The sequence below is a fragment of the Vanacampus margaritifer genome, chromosome 12 (genome assembly GCF_051991255.1).
Source record: "Vanacampus margaritifer isolate UIUO_Vmar chromosome 12, RoL_Vmar_1.0, whole genome shotgun sequence".
Classification (NCBI taxonomy): domain Eukaryota; kingdom Metazoa; phylum Chordata; class Actinopteri; order Syngnathiformes; family Syngnathidae; genus Vanacampus; species Vanacampus margaritifer.
In genome coordinates, this window is record NC_135443.1 from 6,078,913 (window position 1) to 6,099,657 (window position 20,745).

The 20,745-nt window shown below is 37.7% G+C and overlaps 1 protein-coding gene and 1 pseudogene across 2 annotated transcripts; one reads left to right on the forward strand and one right to left on the reverse strand.

Moving 5' to 3' along the window:
- Positions 1 to 16: 16 nt before the first annotated feature.
- On the reverse strand, positions 17 to 9,730 carry mat1a (methionine adenosyltransferase 1A). Its single transcript, XM_077581462.1, has 10 exons — positions 9,436 to 9,730; positions 6,655 to 6,732; positions 5,129 to 5,251; positions 4,835 to 4,947; positions 4,585 to 4,728; positions 3,049 to 3,174; positions 2,876 to 2,968; positions 2,613 to 2,795; positions 2,336 to 2,469; positions 17 to 1,906 (listed from the first exon to the last, which is right to left on the reverse strand). Exons 1-10 carry the CDS (start codon positions 9,500 to 9,502, stop codon positions 1,804 to 1,806), a joined length of 1,164 nt encoding a protein of 387 aa, XP_077437588.1. The 5' UTR covers positions 9,503 to 9,730; the 3' UTR covers positions 17 to 1,803.
- Positions 9,731 to 17,448: 7,718 nt separating this feature from the next.
- LOC144061231 (peroxiredoxin-like 2A) lies at positions 17,449 to 20,677 on the forward strand (annotated as a pseudogene). Its single transcript, XR_013296127.1, has 6 exons — positions 17,449 to 17,947; positions 18,019 to 18,169; positions 18,725 to 18,816; positions 18,892 to 19,032; positions 19,117 to 19,281; positions 20,255 to 20,677. The product of XR_013296127.1 is annotated as a peroxiredoxin-like 2A (transcript).
- The last annotated feature ends 68 nt before the right edge of the window (positions 20,678 to 20,745 follow it).

The window sequence follows — 20,745 nt, forward strand, 5'->3', positions numbered from 1 at the left end:
AAGCACTCTGCACACAGACATTTGACATCTTTAATTTTCTTTGTGGTTTAATTATTTACACAATCCAGTTATACTTTGCCAACAAAAGATGACCGCAGCGAGGACACTGATCACTTTTTTGTAGAATTAAGACATGAAAAGCTCAACAAAAAAGAAAGAAAAGAATAATGCCCCATAAAACACACATTAATACTTTCTTGTTGCTTGTTTTGGATATGAGCAAAACAAATCACGGATCACGGAAGAAGGAAAAGCATTTGTTTTCGGAATTGCATGGCAAAAACAAAAAAAAACTTTTAATAACGGTATTATTAAATAAGATGAGCAATTGTGATTTTTTTTTTTAATTCAAACGTTTGAATAATTGCATGATTAAAAACAGGCACCAGGGAACTTTTCATAATATTAAATAAGATTTTATGATTATTATTTTTTTTTTTAAATTTAATTTGCCCTTTCATTTGCATGATTTAAATAACAATTGCCGACTTTGTAGGACATTAAATATAAGCGTTTGTGCTCGTTGGGGGCTATTTACATTTCATTTGTTTTTAAATTGCATGATAAAAGCAAAGAACTGATTCATTTGCTTTTAGTTCCATGAAGAAGATCACTTTTATTGACACTATTAAATTGATGTTTCATTTCTTTTTTTGAATGGATGGCAAAAACAAAGGCACTTTTAGGTCATTATTAAAAAACATTATTTATATTTCATTTGCTTTTGGAATTACATGGAAAAGGCGGTTCAGATAATAGTTGGATGGATGGCAAAAACAAGCACCTAATTTTTTAGGACATTATTAAATAAAAGGGATTTTCCCGTTTGATTCTTTTCATTGTGCAATAAATACAAAGCACTAACTTTTTTGTCATTAAATTACGTTTTGGGGATTTTTTCTTTTACTTTTACTATTTTTACTCTACTTATTATTGAATATGAGTTCTAGTCAATTCAGATTTTACTTGTTTGGGGGATTGTCTTGCTTTTTGTCATTTTGAGGATTTTTACACTGGATTTATTTTATCGCACAATAAAAACAAAGCGCTAAGTAATGTTTTCTGACATCATTAAATTTTATGACATTGTGGGGTTCATTTATTTTTGTGGAAATTGATGATGTAAATAAAGGCACTCGGCAACTTTTTAGGACATTATTAAATACGATGAGCTTTTTTTTCCCCTTCAATTTTTGCTTCTTTTGGGGTTTGCATGGCAAAAACAAACGCACTTAGCAACCAGTAGTCGCGGCACCATTTTTTTCCCGTGGCATTGTTAAATATGATGAACATTTTGTGCCATTTTGAAGGCTTTTTAGATTTGTTTTGAAAACAGCGTGTAGAGGTCCCTGAACGTGAACATCTGTACACAACTGGCTGTTTTGACACGTGCTTGGTTGTAACATGCTTGCGATGAGATAAAGACGTTTTATTGACCTGTTTTGGTGGTGCACCGTGACGATTGTGATTGCTTTCCAGCAGCACACGTGACATACAAACATTGAGAAGTGAAGCTTTGGTTGAAGCAGTAATTACACTAATAGTTGTTCAAAAAAACATCTCCGCGCGGGGCTGTTGTACGTTCACAGCATTGAGGTGTTAATGATTCTACATTTAAAAAAAAAAAAAAAAAAAAAGAGCACCGAGCAACAATTTAATAGGAGGGATGTCTTTGTTCCCGCGGTGTCCTTCATGTTACACCGCCTCACCTCCACACTTTCTCAGCCCCTTAACTTTGGTTTGATTGGTTTTGCTTTTGGTCCATGTCCCCCCGGTAGTATTTGTTGCGAGGACATGAAGCGCTTAGAGGACGAGCTTTTTGGGAGCCTCCCAGCTGAACTCGGGTCGACCGAAGTGGCCGTAAGTGGCGGTCTGTTGGTAGATGGGCCTCTTCAGCTGAAGCTCCCTGCAGAGAAAGGAAGGTAAGAAATGCCGGCTGCATGCAACTTGAGCTTAACTTTGTTGGGGGTAAAGAAACCTGCTGATTTCGTCTGAGTTTTGGCCACCAGGGGGCAGTGTAAGTCAGACATATTGTACATGTAATATTTTGCTAAAAGTCTGCTGGCTAAACGCTAATACATAACATTATTGAGGCTTACTGGGAAGCTGTGACCGTCCCCAACAGACGAAAGAAAAGTAGCAAAAAATGTTGAATTCTTTACATTTTGTCTGATGATGTCATTGCCGTATGTTTTTTTAAATTTTTTATTTCAGTGACGCTACCACACAGACACAAGAAGCCTTTGGAAATGAAGCTTTGTGAAAACCAATGAAAATTCAGCAGGTGAGGACAACACCGAGTTGTCTGTACCTGTGCTCCCTCTGTTAGCTTTACCTGACGATGACTCCTGGCCTCAGGTCGAAATTCTTGTTGACGATGTGCAGCAGCTCCGACTCGCTTTTGTTGGACGAGCCGTACGTGAACAACGAGATGGACAGAGGGTGAGCAACACCGATGGCGTAGGACACCTGGAGGACACGTGCGCAACATCACACACAGGTGCACATTTCTCACCGCCATTTTAGTTTGAAGCAGTCGGTTTAGGATCAATTGGCTCAGGGAGTTTTTGTTTTTGGAGAATTCAGGGTGACGATTTGGGGGCGACACCCACCTGCACCAAGACCCTCCTGCACAGCTTGGCCTTGACCAGAGACTTGGCCACCCAGCGGGCGGCGTAAGCGGCCGAGCGGTCCACTTTGGAGAAGTCCTTGCCGGAGAAGGCGCCGCCCCCGTGAGCCCCCCACCCACCGTACGTGTCCACGATGATCTTGCGACCCGTCACGCCGGCGTCTCCCTGCGGAAGACAGAGTAAACCGAGGGTTCGAGCGGGCTCGGTGATGGCGTGGCGGACGGTCCGGGTCTCCGGGGCGTCACCTGAGGACCCCCGATGACAAAACGGCCACTGGGCTGCAGGTGATAGACGGTGTTGGCGTCCAGGTACTTGGCGGGAACCACTGCGTTGATCACCTGAGAAGAAAGTCACTTCATTAGGTACAGAAAAAAAGGTGAGAAATCCAAAACCCTGGCCAGATGCAGCAGCGTCGTACCTTCTCTTTGAGGACCTTCTTCTGTTCCTCCAGAGAGATAAAGTCATCATGCTGCACCGAGATGACGATGGTGTGGACTCGCTTGGGGATCACGGCGCCATCTTTCTGCTCGTAATGCACCGTCACCTGCGGGACCGACAACAAAGGTGAGCTCATCCTCCACTTTCTCCAAACAAACACGCTGGGAATTCATCTTTTGTCGTTCTACGAGGGATTTTCTCAGGAGGTCAAAGCGTGCCGGTTATCTACAAAGACTGTAAGGCCTCATGTCAACAAATTTAAAATAATGTAATAAAATAATAAAAGCATTTATGAGACATGCTTATCAGGAATTATGATTATTGCAGCTACGTTTTATTTGATTTATTTGGCATATTTTGACAAGCAACACAGCTATTGTTTTTAATGGACTAAATTCACATTTAGGTCTGTAGACCCTTTATAATTTTTTATATTTTAATTAAAAAAAAAATACTGCTATAAATAATAAATAATGCATAATAAAAGACAAAGCAATATCATTGTAGTAGTAACAGATGTAGCATAAATTGACTTTCCCCCATTAACCCTAAAAATGTATGTAAAGCATATCAATGACAGAACAATAAATCTATGACCAAACAAATCAATAAATGAAAGCGAGAATATTGTCTAATAATGTTGAATTAATAATACTAAGATGATATAAAGTAGAAAAGGCAAAAACAAATGAATGGATTAACAAAATATTTGCCAATGGAAAGTTTCTTTAACCAATCATGTTTCAAATTGGTCCTTGGTGGGCCAGACGGGCCTATTGTTCCGTCCTCTGATTGATCAACCAGAGCAAAACTTGTTCGACTAACAAAACATGTCAGTCGCGAACATTAATGTGAAAATTAGCAACTCTGGAGAGTATGATGGATTTGATTTAAATGTTTCACGTTTTTGTCATTTGATTACTGTAGATACGCTAAATACACTCAAGCCTTGATTCATATTGTATTTTTGTATTGTACTGATATTAGTTTCTATAATTGCAAACTCATAGTGGCACTATTAACTCATTCAAAGCCAAAAACTTATAAATATGTTTTTTAATACTTTGTACTGCACTCCCAAAAACATATTTATATGTTTTTTGTTTTGTTTTAAAGGCTAGAGAATACAGAAGGCTTTGACGCAGCTTCTGACATGAAGAGGTCGCTTAAAGCAATGGTAGTTATTACCCACCCCCCCCAAAAAAAAACGGCCAGCAGGTGGCAGCAGAGTATAAGAGATCAACCAGAGTCATGTTGCAACAAGCCCTTTTCCCAGTGTTTTCAACAGGTTTGTGAATAATGATGAAACTTAGCTATATTCTAATGCTAACTGCTGCAAAATGGAAACAGATACAAATATTTTTTTTTCCTGATAAAAGAAGAGACTCTAATCTACTCTTTCTTTTGGTAGGTTTTATGTTTTTATTTATATCATCAGAACAGCGAATTACAGTAAGTTAGGTAAGTCCCTACCCTGCTATTGGTGTATATATATATATTTAAAAAAAAATCATACCTGGGTTTTGGAGTCTGGGCGCAGCCATGGGATGACGCCGCTGCGTCTGAGTTCGGCCATCTTGGCGTTGAGCTTGTGGGCTAAGACGATGGTGAGCGGCATGCACTCCTCCGTCTCGTCCGTGGCGTAGCCGAACATCAGACCCTTGAAAATACACAAAGTTGTACCACACGTTTTGGTTCAGCGGTTTCACGACGCTGTAATTCAACATGCAAAATATGGACGTCGGTGCTGTTAGCAAAGCCCCCACCTGGTCTCCAGCGCCAATGTCCTCCTCCTTGCGGTCCACGTGGACACCCTGAGCAATGTCTGGACTCTGCTGCTCTAGAGCCACCAGGACATTACACGTCTTGTAGTCGAAACCTGACAAAACGACAGCGCAGATTTTTTTTTTTTTTAAGTGGCTTTTGCTTAATTTGGCAACAGGATTACATAAAATTTTATTTATTTAACTTTTTTTTAAAAAAAAAAATACCACTAAAACTGGTTAATTAAGGAGCAAATCTGGATTTGTGATATTTTTTCTAATGATTTATTGTATCACCTTTATCGGAGTTATCGTAGCCGATGTGTTTGATGGCGTCCCTCACCACCTTCTGGTAGTCCACGTTGGCGCGGGACGTGATCTCTCCACACAGCAGCACCATTCCCGTCTTGCACACCGTCTCTGCGCACCAAAAACAAATAGTGAAATACGGCAGTTTATCGTTTACTATGTTACACACTAACTCTGAGAATATAGGTCAAAATCTGCAATGTAGCAAAATAATACGAATTACAACACCAAAAAAAGTTACAACCCAAACCAGAATAATGATTAATTTATGTCTTTTTAGTGTTTTTTTTTGTATCTTTTTTTATCCAGTAATTGACAAAATAATCTGCAGATTTTTTTGTATTTTTGCATACCGTGTTTATGTGTGGCTGATCCGTGTGTTTTAAATAAAGTAGCTGTTGTTAGAAGGCTTTTAACTCATTTGCTACCAATAACGTATAAAAACGTTCTATTTTAAATATTGCCATGATCCCAAAAACCTATTTATACGATTTTTATGTTTTTTTTTTATGCTAGAGCATACAGAAGGCTTAGCCTCTGACCCGAAGAGCTCGCTTAAAACAATGGTAGTTATTACAAAAAACGGGCAGCAGGTGGCAAAGGAGTATAAGAGATCAACCAGGGCCATGTTGCAAAAAGCTCTTTTCCCCAGTTTTTTCAACAGGTATGTGAAAAACGATGAAACTTAGCTATATTCTAATGCTAATTGCTGCAAAACGGAAACAGATAGAAACGTACTTTTTTTCCGGATGAATGAAGAGACTAGGTTCCATGTTTTTATAGCAATAGAACACAATATTCTGTAGGCCTTGCAAAATCAGTTAAAATCCAGTAAAACAGCCGGGAGTGAAGGGGGTTGCTTCAGTGAAAATGGCTGCGAGTGAATGAGTCAATGACTGTAACACCAATGCTAACTGGCGTTAGCATGCAAATGGCGTTTCAAATTATGTTAGCCTTGAGCTACTGGACTTTTGTTAGACTGAATGATATAGTTTGGTTGAACATTTTGGTGGTTGAATATTCAATGTTTTTTTGTTTTATGGGCAGCATGAAGCAAGCTCAATTCTTTGTCTTTTCATTTCCTCACAAATGATGCTATACGATGATCTCCCATTTCTTGACGACAATTTAAGAAAGAACTTGCGTTATGCAATACTTTAAAAAGTGTTTTTAAAATGTAAATGTTCTCAAACCATGTGTTAGGAGTAAAACTTTTTTTTTTTTTTTTTATCGCAAGTCAGTCCTGGAATATATCAGCCGCCATAAACGTAGGTTCAATGTACTGTAAAAACCCACAAAAAGGGTTCGAGCGGTGAACACAACTATCTTCAAGAAAGATCTCAAAAACGGTCAGACTTCGGCCTTTTGCGTTCGCGGCGATGTGGCAACCAACGTCTGCTTAGGTTCATCGCCGTGTCACATTTAAGAAGAAAGAAGAAGAAATGCACTCCCAGTGGCCTCCATTCCAGATGGAATTCAGGCCGGAGTGTTTCGGAGCGCTCCAGTTCACGCACCACAGGCCACTTTGGCGTCGGGGTCCTGCTTGAGATGCGCGTCCAGGACAGCGTCGCTGATCTGGTCGCAGATTTTGTCTGTGGGAAGAAAACAAATCAATGAGGGAGAATGAAGGAAGTGTCAACTCAGACAGACGGTGCTAATCAATCAGGAGCGCGTGGACATATTTTCTGCATGTGGCTACTGGAGAAGTTCAGAAAAGAGGAAATGTGAGGTGCAGCGTGGCGGGACAATGGGGCGCACTGAGCGCCCCATTCATCTCTCGCACGCTTTGTGTGCACCCCCCCGACACGGACATGATGAAGCAATCTGACACACGGGTTACATCAGAAACAGCAATGGCAATGTTTTCTAGACACAAATAGTAAATACAGTCATACTAAAAAAAAAATGGCAATATGTATTCAGTATATATGAGAATACGTATATATTCTAATTTTTTGAGTACGACTGTTCACTTATACTCAAATAATTAGAATATTTTTTTTTAGTATGGCTGGATTTATAATTAAAATAAATATGATACATAAACATTTTTAATTACAAAAAATATTTATAAAATTGTATCCTTTTTTGTCAATTTTTTTTTGCTGATAAAATGTGCAGGACCACACATATACCCAAAATGTATGTTTAAAAAAAAAAATAAGGAAGATTTATTTATAAATATTAACCTTTTTTCTAAAGGAATAAGTCTAGTTCATTATTTATTTATTTTTAAAATAAATATGACAATAAAAAACATAAATATTTTTTATTTTATTATGTATTTTCTAATTGTAATTTATTATTTTTCGAGCGACTATTTAGGTTTTTATTTTGAATATTTGTAGCATTTTTTTTGTCAAATATAGTATAAAATCTATTATACGGTACTTTTTTTTTATTATCCATGAGTACAATTTATTTTTGGTGTTATGTTTTAAAAGCAATGTTTATTTTTAATAGGAATTATGAATTTGTAAAAAAAAAAATTCTGGACCAGGCCAGCTACTTTACCTGTGAGAACAGAGCAGACCTTGAAGTGTGTTATCAAGTCAAAAGTTTGTACGCTGCACTTTGCTTGCAAGGCTGCACAATGCTATCAATTACATAATATACTGTATATAACACTATATTTAAAAAATCTATAATAGTGTGTAGGAACAGATTTCAGTAAATAGAAAAGTTGTTGATCCTGATGAGTGACAAAAATAAGAATGTTATCGTCAGTTGAACTTCAAATCTTAAATGTGTGTCCAATTCAACAAATCCTTCACTTTTATTTATTAAAATGGATGTATAGAAAATTATAGAGTTTTTTTCATTAAAAAAAAATGGTGACAAAACTGTTATTTGAGTGATATTTTGGGGCACAAGTTAAAGGTCCAGTTACATGATGTACGCGTGTGTGAAGCGGGTCAAGGTGTTTACCCTGCTGTGCCGTGTTTACTGATTATGGATGGAGCAACGTGGACTTTGACAGGATTATGACACATTGACAGGAGGAGGAGGAGGCGGTGCAAGGAGAGGGGGGCGAGGTGGGGTTGGTGGGGTTACGGGGGCGATCCAAAAAGTCCGATGAATGCAAGATGTTTTGATTGAAGATTTGTCATATAAAGGCGATTCTTTGCTTTGAAAGTTTTCCACTCCAAAGCCAAAAGTAAAATGTCGGCTTTTTTTTTTTTTAAGTCATGAAGCTTGCAATTTCTCTGCAAAGGGTCTAGTTTACCAACAGCACATGATATAATTTAGTAAGTCGGCTTCCCAGAGAGATACCAAAATACGCGTCTTTTTGTTTAAATGAATGCAGTGGCCTTCACATCCATTCATCTTCTATACGGCTGATTCTGCCTAAATACAGTTCATTTGTGTTCAACTTTAAATTTCAATACATTTAATCTTTGAGAGATGCTTGTTTTTAAACATTTATTTGGAAACATTTTATTTGACTTATAAGTACTTTTTTTTTTATGTTCCTATATTTAAGTGCAGTGTTAATATTTATATAGTGCACAATGTTACAGTGGGTTGCAATAATATTAAATACACTTTTTCCAGAATAAAATCTCTTTCAAATAGCTAATTATTTTCTAGTTTCGTAACAACTACAGTATATACGACTATCCCAGCTCACTTTGGGCGAGAGGCGGGATATACCGCGGACTAGTCGGCAGCCAATCGCAGGGCAGATAATAGCATTCAATTTAGAGTCTTCAATAAACCTAACATGCAATTTGGGAATGTGGGGGGATATGCATAAGGATTTTTTTTTTTTTTTTAAAGGCGATTCTGATAACAGACTGATTGGTGATTAATTAAAAAATAATAATAATAATAATTTTCGACTTTGGTCCCCTAACATTTATAACAATAAAGATATGACAGGCAGAATATGTGACAGTTTTACAATACTTGTGTTTGTTTGATCTTACAACAGGGAGAAAAATCAGCCCCAATTTTGATTTATTTTTTCGGTGTTTGAATGTCATCATCTTTGGCGTTTGTTGTAATAAGTTAAATATGTAAAGTACATTTTAAACAGCTACAATTATTATTATTTTTTTTAAAGGGTTAATTAATCGATCAGCCCCCATCTTTTTTAAGTTGCTCACTTTTCACGCAACCTTACACCCCCCGCTTGCAAACAAGCCCCCCACCCCACCCCACCCCAGCGTGAGCCTCAAACACATGTGCTATGAATGGGATGCCGAGCATGCCTACTCCGGGAGTAAGTAGGAAGTTTTAAAAAATAAAAAGCAAAAGTTTTTTTCGGGTGGCGTGTGAAATGCGAAGCTCACCTGGATGTCCCTCTCCCACGGACTCCGACGTGAACATAAACGAGCCGTCCTCCGGCAGATCACCCATTTTGCGTTTTTTTTTTTTGCTTACGGGGGGCAGCTTTGGGCAGTGTGTGTGTTGGGATAAGGGGAGGGGGGGCTTGTGAAAGGATTTCCTCAGTTCCCACAGGCGAGCAGTCCTGGTCTTTGACAAGTTTATATTCCCGCCGCCGCCGCCGCCGCTGCTGCTGCGTGTCTTTTTTCTAAGGGAGAGCGAGGCAGCCAACACGAGTTCTGGGCTACAAAACTCCACGTCCGAGTGCACATGCTCCTTTATATAGATACATGGGCTAACACACACATGCGTGCGTCATGTGAATCCGTGGGATAGTCCATTCCAGGAGGGTGGGGGTGGTGGGGGGGGGGGGGGTGGTCAATGGGAGGGTTTGTGGTAACGGCACGTTAACCCCTCGTGGGCCATGAGATGCTGTGGGGAGAGCAAGTGAAATATCAGAATACACATTTTCACAAATGAGGATTAAAATTCAGGAATGAAGGGAAGTGAAAAGATACTTACAGTTGAGATCAAAAGTCTACACACCCCTATTCAAATGCCAGTTTTTGGGTGATATATACTGTATATATATAAAAAAAAAAGAAACTTTTCCACGATTGATGTGACCAATAATAAGTACACCGCAATTGGAAGAAAAACATTTTGAGAGGTGAAGTAAAAAAAACTAAAAACAACTGAGGTAAAGTAGTTGCACAAGTGTACACACCCTCATAACTGGGAATGCGGCTGTGTTGAAGAATTAATCAATCACATTCAAGTCAGCGCACACCTGCCACCATTTAAAGTGCTTATGATTAACCACCAATAAAAATGTGATGTTCTAGTAGGCTTTTCCTGACTAATTTTGCTTCACTTTCCGTAGTTACTTATTTAGTTACCATTACAGTTACTTAGTTACAGTTTCTTACACACTGGGCACTATGGTTCTGTGTTCAGCATTAACCAACCACATCCACATGATTAACCACAAATAAAGTTCAGATGTTCTAGTAGGCCTTTCCCGACCACAACCAAAATAATAGTTTAATTAAAAATCTATATATAAGTTCTCACATCTAACTTTAAAACGTAAAAGTGTTGATTTACTGTTACATAATGATGAAACATTAAATAACAGTGCAGTATTCATGCTGAGGTGTTTGTTGAAACTGATTTTGCATTTTATATGATTTTTTACCATGAATAAATATTCAAACGTATTTTGTTTTTATTTTATTTTATTGAAATTTTGCGCATAGCAATTAATATTTCCTTTAAAATATTATTATTATTTGTATTAATTATTATTAAATCGTTTATTATTATTATTATTATTAAATTCTTAATTTGTCTGTTCATTTAAATAAATGTGCGCATATATTTTGAATATAAACATTTACACTAAAGTATAATGTTTCTCTTAAAAATTGTATATGCTCATTATCGATTACTATCGCAGTATATTGATGGTATCTTTCTGATATTTGCAAACCCCCTGCAATATATAGAACTGGGTAATTGTTAAAATTATAAAAGAGAACCACAAAAAGAAAAAAGGAGTAAAAAAAAAAAAAAAGAAGAAGAAAAAAGAAGTAATTATTCAATATGTGTACCTGAGTGGAGCACAGCATCCATCACATGACATGATGGAGGCAATAATTGCGTTAGGAGGAGACATTCAGCTGTTTTTCTCAACGCTTGCTTCCATCCCTGCGCAGCCTGAGGCTCTGATCTGCGGACCATTTCCTCATCATCAACATCCTCGCTCGTCCTTACCTTCCTCAAAAACAACAAGTAGGATGTACGCGTACGCCAATCATAAGAAACAATGCTTATTAGCTTTTCTTGTAGAACTTGTAGCGCTTCTCAATACATTTAATATTACTATTATTACATCAACTCTGCTCTTACTGACTAGCGATAAGAGATGACCATTTTTCTTCAATTTAGGTTATAGGTCACATTAATGGTGGACAAAATTGGAATTGATTTGATTTATCATATCATTTAAAACATGGGTGTGTAGACTTTTCATAATATGCGCTGTAAGTTGCTCTCGTGTATCTTCTTTTGCGACTTTGCCACTTCCCCCCCCCGCAGGAACCGGATGAAACCAGAGAAGACTTGAACGGTACCGAACAGAACCGGTTGAAAGTGTAACAGGCGGATCCGCCTCTTATTTGTCTTGGATGGCGATGGGGGGGTTGGGGGGTTGTGCTGCTGGGCTGTTTGTTAATGACTGACTACGAATGAGCTTATTTTTCTTTTTCCTGACAAGCTCGTTCTGGTTCTGGTTAAAGATAAGTGCTATCTATCGAGTCGGCTGTCCTACATTTCCAATAAATACTGCATTGCTCATATCCTCGCCGGACACAATATTTGGCATACGGTATCGGTTTGGTTAGTTTAAAAAAGTTTTTTTTATTCAAAAGATGTGAGTGTATTGAATGGAATTGTTCCACTTAAAAAAGTCAAATATCGAATCGTCTTTTATTAGAAAAGATATCTCCAAGGAAAGAAATGTCACATTCACAGTAACCTACTGATAAGTACGTTCATTTTATGAATTGACAACAATAAGTCATTACATCATACCCAATCGAACGAAACCGGAACATGTCGAACCAAATCGAATTTTTCCGCTTAAAAAAATAAAACATTCTTGAATCAAAAATATCGCACCCCATGTATTGCGATACGTATTGAATAGTCTTGTATTGGAGAGATGCAAACCCCTAATATACATATATATTTATATACAGTATATGTATGTACTCTGTATATAATATACAATACATGCATATATTATCGGTAGTTTTATATTTTTTTGTTTAAACGGAAACCCCCAGCTAGCAATGAAAATAAAAAGATACACTACAGTAATTTGATACATTGTAATAATAACAATTTTAGTTCTAAAGACACAGATGCTCTGGTGGAATGTCTTGAGATCAGTGAGTGTTATATTTTGTAGTCACATTTATAATAATGCTATCTCTGTAAAAAAAAAATATTTAAAAAAAGACACAATTGTACAATAATTATAACCTTTTGTTCCTGATTGGTTGGGATTGGTCACATGGTTCTTCTGCCATTTTGAATAAAGGTACCTAATGAGGTCGCAACAAGGAGCTATTAAGATAATCTTTGATAATTGGTATAATATCATAATTTGATCATTGTCAGACTTCATATTGCATTTGCAAAAGAGAAAATATTCATATTTGATGTGAAAATGTCTTATCCATAAGCACTGCCATGCTTCACGTATTTGCGTTCAAATAGATGAATGGGCGAGATGCAGGCGGCTTTATGAGTGCGACTCAATCTAGTTGAAAGTCCAATGTGAAGGTTGACGCACGGAGTTGTGCCGGCGGGCCCCTCGCGGGGACGGCGAGCGCAACGATAAAAGGCCCGGCGACCTTTGTGTTGCCTTAAACAACATTTTCAAACATTAAACTACTCGGTGGCAAACACTCACACTGACTCGAGACAGGGGTTAATGACACCATACACTGTATGAGATTCATTAAACTTTCTAACAGTTTGACAGCTGCAGTCGTCCTTAATCGGCTTCGTGAGAGAACCCTCTTTGTACTATGGGTCAAATGTGCCGTAAATAATTGGGGCTAAAAACAAACAACAAAAATGTATGCTCAATTTGAGTAAAAACTGATGTTAAATTTGAGAAAATACAAAAAAAAAAATCATGCATTTTTATGGCAAGAAAAAAAATTGGAGCAAATAATTACATTTACTAAAAAAAATTATATATTTTTTATTAAACTATAAATGACCTTGAACAAAAATTATATTGTATACAACATTTTAGAATGTTAAAAAATAATATTTGCAAAAAATAAAGTTCAGCAAACTAATATACTTGAACATTTAAAAATATATATATGAAAAACAATAACTACATTTCTGCAAAAAATTACTTCATACATCATTTTAGCGTTTTTAAAATTATATACAAATTTTAATACAAAAATTACATTCATACTAAATTTCGACATTTATTTCAAATTGTATTATATTTTTTCACCAAAGAATTATAATTATTCAAAATTTGAGATTTGTTCAAAATAAACAATTATACTCAAAATATCTACCCAAATTTACCCAAATTACTAAACACTACTAAATTAATTAGATATACAAATTCACAGATAATCATAAAATGTAGTAAATTTGACTCAAAATTTCGCAATTTTGAGCATTTTTAATATAAATAAAATGATACTAATAAAATAAATTAACTAAACGTAAGCAAATTTGAACAAAATAATTAGCTATGTAACCCCTTTTCATTTTTTATACAAAATAGATACATATATTTTTTTTTCATTACATTTATTGTATTTGAAAGAACCAGAATCTGAGTAAAAATAAATTTGCAAAATTTGACTTTATACATTTGATGATTTTTAAAATAAACAAAATATTAACACAAAAATTCAATTTATACTAATTTGAATGAAACATTTACACTAAATTTATTTATTTATTAAACTAAAGAGTTATTTCTTAAATTAAACTCAAAAAATGAAACAAATACATGCAAGTTTAAGAATAATCCGTCTGTCCATCCTACGTTTGAGAAAAAAATGTCCAAATGTACCAAAGTTTGAGAGCTATCCATTTCTGTGCAACTATTCATACTGAAAATGTGTCAGAATGACCTGACAGTGTCGCTAGGGTAACACCTCTTTGAGGTCGTCGGGGTTGGGGGTGTCGTTTGGGTTGATTTTGACTTGACTTGTATGAGATAAACTCCTACGGGTTGTAAAAAAAGTATGTTTGTCTTTCCCCTTCGAGGGTTCAAGGACACAAAGTTCAACGCCACCAATGCAAACCGAGCACTCATCTGACCTGCAACCGCTTTCATGTGGACAATGAGTTTGCTTGCAGATTTCATATAACACAATCGACTGATTTCTGCGGTGCACTGAACCTTTTCTAGACGTTTTGACGTAGTAAATAGAAGGACATTTGGTTAGGGTTCGATTGAGCCACTGAGAACTACAGTGGCCGCTTTGGCGGCACCGAGAATGACGAAATGAATATTGAAACTGTATCTCTTTTACATGGCCGAAATCAAGGATTAGTTGTAGTTCCATTTTCTGATATAGTTGAGGTTCAAAGTGCTATGGACGACTCAAAAAATATGATCGTGCTTTAACTTGGTATAAGTGAGTATTATTTATCATCTTTCATGAAATACTGATGGCTTTGAAAATAGTGTCGAACATCCCTTGCTAAAAATATATTTGAGCAAAAAAATAAAAAATACAGTATATTGTACTGTACTAAATTTGAAAGGGAAAGTTGCAGATTTGATCAAATTTTTTAAAACTTGATTTAAGCTACACAATTTACCAAAAATGTGAACATTTTAAAAAATGGTACTACTTTTGATGAGGGGGGAAAAATCAAATTACAGTAGAACACTTTTTTTCCGAAAGATTTTTCAAAATATTCTTTTGTTTTGCGGAGGGATTGTTGTTTGGGTTTAATATCCTCCCAATGTATTTCAATATTTTCGCTTTTTGCAGGGGTCCACTTTATATACATTTTTAAAAAAAAAATTCTAATTCTATTTCAGGTTGGCAAAAACTTTACATTCGTACTAAATTTCTTTCATCGAATAGCATAGTTGCATAGGTCATATTTGAATGACCCCCCCCCCATGTTTTTGTTTTTAGTAAGTTAAAAATGACTTTTGCAAGTATGCTATTAGGCTAACAATGTCAATAAAAATACCAGTGTGCTACTTTTTTTCTGAAAGCAACTAAGCCGCTAGGCTAACAATTTCAGCAAATATTTATTTTTTTGCAGCAATACTTATAAAACGCCACTAGGTGACAGTATCGTTCTGAAAACGCCATCCTGTTCTGTTTACGTTTCATTCATCATAGGGTGCGTAGTTTTAATTTACTTTAGTTTTACAGTTAGGATAAGCCTTTTGGAAAATGAATGAATGAGTGAATAGGTCACCTTGTTCACTGTATGACAGTTAAATATTTTCAAATGATAGTTAAAACATGGCCTGTGCACTTTATAAATCGGGCAGTTTAAACCTGGAACACATGTATTAACTTTACATTACTTCCTACGGGGGGAAAAATAGCTTTGAGACTACCTGGAAGTCGACCAATGTCACCAATGTTATCAGTGAAGTGAACTCCATGTTCTCGTTTGATTGGCTTCACTATAGCAAATAAAGAGTCTCGGCCAATGGCTGCGCGGGAGGTGGGGTGCAGATCCTGCGCTGTGATAGGCTGCTTACTCGCCCTCCCACCAGCAGTCCAAGCACAGTTGTGTGTGCGTGCATTATGTGTTTGTACACTAACATAAGACCTCGCCTGAACCTCTCAAGTTGTGCATAACACACATGGACTATTTTGAGCATATAGGGCATTTAATATTAAGTTACATAACATTGCGTAAAAATGTTTATTACTATAGTGTCATATGCACTAAGCAGAAGGAATGCAGCAGCTGGTAAGTTGTCACCTGATATCCCAGCTTGCTTCCAGCCAATTTGGACCCCAAAGCACATTCTTCTGTGAGGCAGTTACGGAACTGTCACTACGGGAAGCTCTTTGAGCATTCATTGGATATCATTCATGTGCAGCTTCGGTCCATGTACCGGTGTTCTCTTTGACCTCACTAAGAAGCTGGAAGACTATTTCGCACAATTTAAAGATGAGAACATGTTGAGAAGTAATGAAACACTGACGATACAGTCCAGATCTACACTAATGCAAACTACCAACTCACTAATAAGCATATACTGTACGTAACTGTGTATAACGGGTGTTAAAATGCCTAGAAACGAGAAAAGTTTTTATCACCCATTATCAGTGACTCACAAACTAAAGCCACTTTACTACCACATGCTACAGTGGACCCTGGCATTCATCAACCTGCAAAGTTGTTATCTAACACTGCAAGCTGTTAAAGAAAGAAAAAGAAAAGTACATGAAATAGTGACAGGATGTTTTTCCAACAGTGGACATAATCTATATATAGCATTAAGGTCCTAAAAATGCAGCTATATCTGATGGCGTTACAATATTAACGATGATGATATATTGATTAGATAAGCCGGTTAGTTATACAGTGCATTCAAGTTAGCTTAGCTTACATTGGATGGATGGATGGATGGATATCTTCACATACCTGAAGCCAAGACACACAGATAATAAACCAGCTAGCTAGCTGGTTAGCTGTAGAATGCAAATGAAGAATGCTTTCAAAATGCTGATTGGTGCCCTCTTAAAATAAATAAATAAAGAGGATAAAATTGCCAATTAGCTTGTAATTTCAATTTTAAAAAAATATTTACAAAAAAAAAAAAATCGAAGTTTGTAGTTAGCGCTTGAATTTCAACAGTGGTGACATTTTGCAGTACTGCTAACTTCCTGCGGAGGTCAGCATTGATCCAACAATCTCAGGGCTTCTGCAGACACCGGAAGACTGACGCTGACCTGCAAGTAAATCATTTGCTTGCAAATGCTTCCCTTTGAGACGTTTATTATATGATGTTGATGACATTTAAGAATATATAGTATTAATATATGTGAGATTGTTTTTTGATACATCAACTAAACTAAACATACATGAACTGCTGGGGCCTCATCTGTCACAAGTGACGTGGTAGATTTGGTACCTGGGTCTTTGGTGGTGATTTATTTAATCCACCTCTTAATACCTCCACTATTATGTTGACATTTTAGAAACCATCAAAACTATACAGTAACACAATATAATAGCACACAACTTTCCTATGTACATCATCTGGACCAGTTCGCAAACAATATTCAGGTAATAAGTTCACATAACAAAAACATATTTAAATGCATTATACTCACCAGAGATGCTGGTTGTTCAATTTATCAATTAATTCAGATGTTTATAGATGTATTTTACTGGATTTGCACCATCCGGAAGACAAAAAGTAATGACATCATTGAAGATCAGCGAGCCTCTGGAGACCAAATTTCAAACCTTATTTGTTTAAACGTTTCCTAATATAGTTTAAATTACATCATGGGCTAATTCTGAATGCCCTGAGCAGATTACATTGACATAGCAACACAGAGACTAAAATCTGATTGGACTAAAAAAAACAACAATTGTATTATTGTACTTCCAGCATTCCAACCAAAATAAACATGATGAATAATAACACTTCAATGGAACCAATATTAGCATTCAGGTTGTAGGTCAACACTTGTAAATGTGTTTAAACCAGTAGAGAAGGCCTCACTTGCCCTGACTCCCCCCTGCTGTTGGTGACTATACAACAGCGGTACCTGGTACTGAGGGCTCAGCTCAACACCAACCTCGTTCCACATCAGCCACTTCTTGAGGAATTCCTGTTATGTTGTGCTCACGTAAGAAAGGCTTTTCGCTCACTTCAGGGCTTAAACCGCAGATCCCTGCTCATTAGCGGGCGACCACAGGCCGGTGAGTAACATCTCGCTTATGGGGACATTTTGTTGGAGACGCTGCTGATGAAATGAAATGTGTTTATTTAGGCGGCCATGTTGACGGTGAACGCCATCCTGAAGGCGGTCAGCTTGTTTGTGGCCGAGTTCATCAGCTCCGTCACAGACTGGTTTCAGACCTCGCCGACATGGGCCGACCTGCAGGTGCTGGGCGACACAGAGCTGAAGACCACTGGAGGAGGTAAGTCGGGGATTGTGGAGGTAAAATTTCATATGCAAATATGGATCACAACATGAGGTTAACACAAGCTCAGCTTTGATTGATGCGGTACTGGGATTGAGTAGGATTCAAAGGGGAAGTCAACCCCCCCCCGAAAAAAATCTTGACAATAACACGTTATTTGTGACCTCACTAGTCTAAAAATGATATTCTGATTAGTATTACATTTGTGGAATATGAGTTATATTATGAATATATGAAGCAAAATCAAGCCGTTTTTATCCATCTCAGGGGCGGCCATTTTGCCACTTGCTGTCGACTGAACAAGACATCAATGTTGCTCAGGTCTCAGGTAATAACCAATCACAGTTCAGCTTCAAAAAAACAGGTGAGCTGTGATTGGTCGTTGCCTGAGCCCTGAGCCCCACATTGATATCATCTTCAGTCGACAGCAAGTGGCAAAATGGCCGCCCCCCTGAGATGGATAACAACGGCTGGATTTTGCTTCATAACGCATTATTGTCAAGAAATGTTTAAAGTTGACTTCCACTTTAACTGTGTTTTTGTGTCTTTTAGTCCATGAGAGACACCAGGCCAGAAGTCTATGGGAGAAGAGCGGAGCGGTGGTCATGGTGGTCCGCCGGCCTGGATGATTGCTGTGCAGAGAGGTGAGTAACTGTGTCGCTGTTTGTGTAACTTGTCTCACCGTCATCATTTCAAGAGACACCGCTATGATTATGCAGGAGGCCGCAGAGCTGTCCTCTCTCAAGTCCCAGCTGCAGGACTTGGAGGTGCCTCTCTTTGCTGTGGTCAAAGCCAACCTGGGCAAGGAGCTGGACTGCTTCAAGAAGTACTTCACTGGGAAAGTCTACGTGGATCAGAAGGTCTGCCAATTACGCCCAAGTAGAATTCACTGTTGCGCAGCGTAAAGCCGTTAAGCCGCTTTTTTTTTTTTTGTTTCCTCACAGAGAAATTTCTACGGGCCTCAAGAGCGCTGGATGTTCCTCTCCGTGTTCCTGCGTATTGGAGTGTGGCGGAACCTGTGGCGGGCCTATCGCAAAGGCTTCAGAGGAAACCTAACAGGGGAAGGACTAGTGCTGGGGGGAGTCTTTGTTATTGGGCCTGGAGATCAGGTAGACCCTTTTTAAAGATTGCTATTTTTGGCTGTTTTGTAAGACGTGGAAAGAGAGTATGAAGTCGTCACCTTCTAAAGTAACTTTTTTTCAGTTATCTTCACTCTGCATGGGATTAAGTCATCCTGGCGATATTACGCCATCTGAGATAGCATCATTAAGATACTTTTACACTGCCTAAAAATGTTTACGTTAATGCTTGCTCACTCTCACTGTCCAGACAAACGGACACAAACATGGAGTCTTAACTGCGACATGTTTAAAAAGGTCCCTCCTCTCCCAATCGAGCCCTTTTCTTCTACTGCCTTAGCCGCGCCCACGTAGCAGCGCAGCATAACCTAAACAATGTGTTGGTATCCTCTTATGTGCGACTCCACGGTCTGAACTGGTTTTAGCTGGTTTGTGTGCAAGGGCGCAGATAGATGAGGAAGGTCAAAGGAGGAGAAAGGTCACAACGACCTACTGTATCTATTTTGTGTGAACCAAAGTGGTCTAATCTCACAGAACTAAGACGAAAGTCAAAACAGCAACAATGTGTTGCTGTTCTTTATAAACGGCATCGATAGACTGGGAAGACAGTCAGCCTGGGAATTTTCCATCTTCCGAGATAGAATCTTAAATCCACTTGATATCGGAACTTCTTTTTAAACCGTTGATACAAGTTATGATATTTTTCCACCTTTTTTGTGTCGAATTTCTGTATAAATAGCACAAATGCAGAATGGACGAACAAAGTTATCCTAGTCATTTTCCACCTCTGAGGTTGAATATGATCATTTAACATTAACAATGCTACGTATAAATGGTACTAACACAGAATAGTAAGGAGAAGGTGGTATCACACGCCCCTTTTACAAAATCTGGAAAATCCAGCATGAAAAACTAGAAATCCGTTGACGTAAACAGCCTCAATGTATCAATGTAGCCACCTTCATTTATTTTTAAATGCTATTTTCTTGTTTGTGTTTTTCAGGGAATTCTGCTGGAGCATCGTGAGAAGGAATTTGGGGATAAAGTCAACATGCTGGCCGTCCTCAGAACAGCCCGCAAAATGCGAGATGAAATGAAAAGTTAGACCTGACCTGATCGAGCCTTATGCAATAATGATGAATGCAGAGCACTATTTCAAATGCCTGATGATGTCATTATGAAATGTGTCAAAACAGGCCACTTTGACAGTTTGTTAACTTATTGTTTCTGGTTTGCTCTCGCGGCCTTTTGTGCGCTTTAATGACGATCTGACTCTAAACTCTTCTGAGGGAGCAGCTCTGATGTTTGTTCACAAACAACCATGCAGCCCACCTGACGCTATGAGGAATAACAAACTATGACATTTTTCGTCCGTCTTGTGTTTAAACACGTGATTCAACAATAAATGGGCGGTGACATATACTTACCCACTGATTTATTTATTTATTTTTAATCTCGGGGGTGGATAAAGTATGGCCTGCAGGCCACCTACTT